The 6,186-nt window shown below is 42.4% G+C and overlaps 1 protein-coding gene across 1 annotated transcript; it reads left to right on the top strand.

Annotated features, from left to right (window-relative positions):
* The first annotated feature begins 2,042 nt into the window (after window positions 1-2,042).
* On the top strand, window positions 2,043-4,871 carry nkx2.1 (NK2 homeobox 1). The gene is made up of 2 exons (XM_059353624.1): window positions 2,043-2,712; window positions 3,289-4,871. The coding sequence occupies exons 1-2, from the start codon at window positions 2,346-2,348 to the stop codon at window positions 3,963-3,965; spliced, it is 1,044 nt and encodes a 347-aa protein (XP_059209607.1). The 5' UTR covers window positions 2,043-2,345; the 3' UTR covers window positions 3,966-4,871.
* The last annotated feature ends 1,315 nt before the right edge of the window (window positions 4,872-6,186 follow it).

The raw sequence follows: 6,186 nt of genomic DNA, 5'->3' as shown, positions 1-6,186 counted from the left end.
AAAGTGTCCTCATTATTCTGAGGAATTAGCTGGAACATTTGGACTAATTAGCGCTAATTGGCCATAATAGCCGTGTGCCAGAACAGGGGAAAGGTACTGATTTAGATGATTAAGAATGTCTTGCGAAATTCCGTAATTAAGGCAGGCATACGCAAGGTTTACCTTGGATGCAGAAACATGCTGTAATTTTAATTGCCTGCGATTATATGGCCTGCGCGTCATGCGCCTGCACCTCAGCCACCATCCAAACAATTTATTTTAACTGTAATATTTAGCCTCAGACTATATGATAATAGTGCTTCGTTAAAGATAATTATAAGGCAGGGGGAGGATATGGATTGTTGTCATGTTTATAGTATGCAGCGCTGCACATCATCCTGCTATAACATGCCTGTAAATAACGGTGGCTGATGATCCGCGTGACAAACTGTCAGTGATCTGCATGTCACTGCAGTAATGGGACCTGAGCTGCTGCTGCAGTCTGACAGCTTGTTGCTGAGGAGCCATCTGCAGTAATATGAAGATATATTTAAAACAAAACCAATAAAACTCGGTTGGAAATTTCAATGTTGTATTTTAGAAATTAAACAAGGAAGTCAGCTTTAGAGTCCTGGTGGAATAAAAGTGATCATAATATTCCACATGGTTGAGTCTGCCACCAGAAGACGCTGTGTTTCTTTAACTCCTGTATAAGGAGACCGAGGCTCAACCTGCAGGCGCACACTTCTTCTATTAGGAGCTGCTGCAAGACTCCGGCAAGACCTTTACAAAACCGAAAAATACTACCACTGATAATGATTATAATCGATTTATTATTTTCACAGTAGCCACAGGCTCAGCTCCGGTATGATCCTGACATCCACAGATTGTGTAAGTTAGAAGTTATTGTATCAATTCTAATTCTGCACTGCTTTTTTAAAAAAGTTGTATGTCAATAATTTTGACCCTGAAAAGCAGGATATAAACTGTAGCAGAATGATGACCTGTACTTTATGCTGTTGCTCTACATTGTAATATGGACATACATGTAAAATAATGTGCTATTACATTAAAAAAAAGGCTTATACCAAAAAAGGGGGAAATTGTGGTAATCGCCTATTAGCATTCCAATAAAATATAATATAAATAATACTTAATTAAATAATAACAAACAACACTTGTAATGATAATAATTATTATAATAATGGAGTATTTTTCTAAGTTTTGGTTCAAATAAATGTTATTATTCCTTATTCGGAGTGAAAAATGTCAGTAAAAGTCACCTGAAAGTTGTGCGTAAAAGTGAATTTTGGCGCACCGAAAACCATTTCTTGACTTCAAAGATGGTTGGATGAAGCCAAAAGCTTTTCTTATGCTTCATGTGTAAAAAATGTTTGTTTTTTTAGAAATGAGATATGATTGAGTCAAACTGTTATCGCTCCTTGAGCATTAAGGCAAGATGCTACTGAGGGCTACCTGGCGTTGTGCAGCAGGAGAGTACTTGAACGCCGTTAACTTCACATGAGAGCCTCTCCTCCTCCTCCACACTCTATTTTGTATTTTTTGTTGTGTTTTTTTTTCCTTTTTAGGCGAGTGTGTGCATCTGAATGTAGGTAACACGCTGCTTGCGTCCAATGATATCAAAAGAAAACAAACGAGGGGGGTTAATCATTTACGCAGCCACTTAACACGCGGATGTGTATTTATTTACTTATCAGTATCAGTCAATTTCCCTCCCCGCAAGTGCACTTTTGCATGTCTGAGTACGATAAGGCATAACACAAACAATCCTGCAATCACTGGAGGCCTCTCATGGCCATTAAAAGTCAGTAGTTCAACTGAGGAGTGGTTCTCCAACTCTCAAGTCCATATAGGCCTCCTTTCATCAAGAGGCCCTCGTAAACATCACTACAGTTAATAAAGTGTATTGTGGTCAGCGCGGTCCCAAGGTGCAGCGGTGTGTTTATCAGCGACAGCAGCAAGACACAAACTCCAGATGCAGCAGCTGCAGCGGAGCCCCGGACCGGGACCAGCATCTCCGCTCGTGTTATTGTTAGTGGGAGGGGAGCACATGTCTTGTAAGTGAAATTACGCGCGGCGAAAGGAGGCTAGAGCTGTTTAGTATTGTTGCCGATGCCCCGCCTCTGATGGTAGCCTTAAACCTGGCACCCAGCTAAAACAAACCAAAGCCAGCTCCGAGCTCCCACTCAATCCAATTAAGGCGGACTTGAGGCGCTCTCCTACGTGTTCATCTACCAGGATCGACGTTGAGACAACAGGAACCAGAGGGGCTTTGGCCAAAAAAAAAAAAAAGAGAAGGAGAGATTGCCTTGCCTTCTAATTTCTCCCTCTCCAGCCCCAGAACAATGTCGATGAGCCCTAAGCATACGACTCCTTTTTCTGTTTCCGATATCTTGAGTCCCCTTGAGGAGAGCTATAAGAAAGTAAGTATGGAGAATAACAACTTGGGGGCACCTCTCACTTCTTACCGGCAGCCGCAGGTCTCTCAGGCGGCGATGCAGCAGCACCACATGGGCCATAATGGGACTGTGTCTGCGGCTTACCACATGACTGCGGCAGGTGTATCTCAGCTGTCACACACGGCCATGGGGGGCTACTGTAACGGCAACCTGGGCAACATGGGCGACCTGCCGTCGTACCAGGACGGCATGAGGGGCAGCACCACGGCCACCGGCTGGTACGGAGCCAACCCGGACCCGCGCTTCTCCACCAGTGAGTAGCCTGCACCTGACTTGTGTTTAGGGTCTATAATGCTGGCAAGCAGCTTCATGTGCTTGCTTCGTGTTTATATTGTATTTTAGAGCGTGTTTCTGTCACCTGTGCGCCATTATATTTGACCAGCTAGGTTTTAATTGCATTATAAGGGAGGGTGAAGATAAGCAAAAGCATGCATTTCATCTGGAGAAAGTGTCGCCATAAGGTGCCGAAAATCTCCCCTAAGCTTTGAGCCTTTATTTACGATTTAATGTTGACTACTTTATCACATGAATGTAATAATAATCTGCTGTCAGACTGAGCTGTAGCTGCTCTTTGTGCTCAGAGGCTCACAGTTTGATAATGTATGAAATGGACTTTGACACGCATTAGTGTGTTTTTATGGATAAGGGCACCTGCCTCTATAGGCGAAGTTTTACACCGCTGCTTTTTTAAATGCAGAGCATTCATGAAAATATTTTTCAGGCTTGTAATTGCATGAAAAATCAATTTTCTGACAAAATACTTTCTTCATTTTGTAGCTAACGCTTGTTGCAAGCGTTTAATTTTATAAATGTTCTGTTTTTTTCTCAGTTTCTCGCTTCATGGGCTCGTCGTCGGGCATGAACATGGGCAGCATGGGAAGCCTCAGCTCCCTGGCAGACGTGGGTAAAGGCATGGGCTCCCTGTCCAGCACCCCGAGGAGAAAGAGACGGGTGCTGTTCTCCCAGGCTCAGGTCTACGAGCTGGAGCGACGCTTCAAGCAGCAGAAGTACCTGTCTGCGCCGGAGAGGGAACACTTGGCGAGTATGATCCACCTCACCCCGACCCAGGTGAAGATCTGGTTCCAGAACCACCGGTACAAGATGAAGAGGCAGGCTAAAGACAAAGTGTCCCAGCAGCAAATGCAGCAGGACGGCGGCTCGTGCCAGCAGCAGCAGCAGCAGTCCCCGCGGAGAGTGGCCGTGCCGGTGCTGGTGAAGGACGGGAAGCCGTGCCAAGGCAGCGGACACACGCCCACATCCTCCGCACAGACCCTCCACCAGCAAGGGGGCAACGTCATGATCATGTCCAACAACACGCCGGGCCTCGGGCAGCACCAGAGTCAGCAGGTGGGGAGCACGGGTCACTCTCCAGACCTGGCGCCGCACTCCAGCAGTCCGCCGTCCCTGCAGAGCCAAGTGGCCGGCCTTTCTCACCTCAACTCCCCGGGCGCAGAGTACGGCTCGGCCCTGCAGTGTTCCGCCCTGTTATACGGCAGGACGTGGTGACAAGAGGCGCCGGCTCTCATTTAAAACCAACGAAAAGAAAGAGACATTTTTCTTGTTTCACTGTAAATGCGCGCGTCCGAACAAGAACCGAGAGAACCCGGTGCAGCTGAATGTTCACCTTTTTCTGGAAGGAGGTGTGACTTGTCCTGAAGGAAGGAGAGAGAAAAACACTTTTGACCAGAAACTGCGGAAATCTTTGGATTTATTTATGTATATTATATTGAGACAAAAGAAGAATCCGCAGTCACATAGGCCGCAGTTTGGAGACAAAGTGAACCCTCCTCACAAACACACATGACTGATTTCTAATAGAATTTAATGTAAGCGTAGATCTAGCTTGTACATTTCTGTAAAAGGTTTGAATTTTAGCTATCTGTTGTACAAAGTTTTTGACGCTATTGCCGGTTTGTTGTCGTTTCATTGGTATTTGTACGTTTTATTTCTTTGTAACTTATATAGATATTTGACTTACTACAAAACAGTCCTATTAATAAATTATGGAAACAAGACAGCTAAGCTTTTTTTGTGAAAATATGTCAACATATGGCGGAAAAATATATTCCTTTGGGGAAAAAATCACAAAGGCGAAAAATGAAACCAGTGCGGTATTATTATTATTATTATTATCATCATTATTATTATTATTAGGTCTAATATTATTGCATCGTTTTCCATTAGGCCTATGTGCTTTTCTTTTTTTATGGAATCTTTATTGAATTTTGGCAATATTGTGGGAAAATATGAAATAACCAGATAGGTTCATGTTTGGCACCCTGACAACACAAAATACTATATCAACACTCAGGCTGACATGACATTTATTCTGGCATGACCATTGAATACTGGAGGCTATTTCATTCCCTCGGGCTGCAGCCCACACACACATACCCTGCAGAGTAAACTGTGTGTGTGTGTGTGTGTGTGTGTGTGTGTGTGTGTGTTTGACTGCGTGAGTCAGAAAGGTGAGGCCTTTCGGCTCCCAACATCAAACACAAACGCAGCTCAAAGGAAAAAAAGCTTATCGATACAATCCTTCACCAAACAGCGCGCTATTCTTTCCAAAGACCTGGCGAGGCGCGAGGCTAATCAGTTGCTTTATCAATAATCAATCAGGGGGATTGAAAGGAAACGGTGTCAATAACAAACCAGCACAAACATTTTTTGGGACTTTTTTTTCTAAATGTCCGTAATAACGAACAACCAGTGATTCATTGTAGTGAAATTGTAGGCTCTGTAAATAAAAGCTATAATAATCATTAGTGGCTATTCTCCCGCTATATATTAACGCTTAACAGCGCTGTTGCTAAGCGACGGAGGTAACGACAGATGATTTTAGTTTACGGTCGAAAATAAGTTGTTTTCAATGCTTTAATTCTATTAATAGACCTCTTTGGTTCCAATAAGAATTGAATTAAATTATTCTACTTTTATTGATATTTTTTATTAGCATTATCTCGCGTAAATGTTTTATCATAATAATAAAAAAATAATGCGGGTTGAATTCCTGGATGGTTATGGGTTAGGCTAATTAGAAATTAATTACAGGAGCCTATATAGGATCATTTTTTATAAACGGGTGAGCTATCCGTAGCCTGGCTTTACGTTTTTTTATATATACATTTCACCAAAACGAATCGTTTTGGTGAGTTTTTCTAGCTTCAATTCAAGTGTAAAATAAGAACGTAGGCCTAGTCTAACTGATTGGACTATAATTGCCTAAAATGAATAGAAAATTGCAAAAAGTGTCGATGATCGCTTACATTCAGCCCTGCAGTCCTGACGACTGTTTCTCTAATACCTGATTTTTATATAAGATTACTGATTTTTGCTTATTATCCGGTCTTTTAGTTTGCAATTTCACCCATTACTATATTATATATCATTTAGTAAAATACTGGTCATCCTCATGTTGGTGTTAATGCAACCTTTCATTATGTGTTCCTCCTTTTAAGAAATCTTTTTAAAAAAAACTCTGAGGTTTGGTGTGGAGGCTTTGATTCCGACTTATGTTGTCTCATACTAATAGAAGCATGTGAAGTGGTTTCTATTGGAGTGAATCATTTCAGTTAAAAAAAAAAGTAATATTTGCACAAAAATAATGAAGAAAATGTGAGGGAAGCAGCTGTGTAATTTGCGTGTTTCACTTTAAGGCAGCAGCAGTGTGAGGCCACCAGGCAACTCCCAGAAAACCCTTTTGGGGATTTTTTTAAGTGAAATCTTG

Source organism: Centropristis striata, chromosome 16, assembly GCF_030273125.1.
Source record: "Centropristis striata isolate RG_2023a ecotype Rhode Island chromosome 16, C.striata_1.0, whole genome shotgun sequence".
Classification (NCBI taxonomy): domain Eukaryota; kingdom Metazoa; phylum Chordata; class Actinopteri; order Perciformes; family Serranidae; genus Centropristis; species Centropristis striata.
This window is presented reverse-complemented; position numbering and strand designations above follow the sequence as displayed.

Excerpts from the sequence above, each read along its gene's own strand:
- nkx2.1 (XM_059353624.1), top strand. The coding sequence starts at position 2,346 with ATGTCGATGAGCCCTAAGCATACGACTCCTTTTTCTGTTTCCGATATC. Across the intron at positions 2,713-3,288 it reads GGACCCGCGCTTCTCCACCA|TTTCTCGCTTCATGGGCTCG; the intron begins GTGAGTAGCCTG and ends TTTTTTTCTCAG.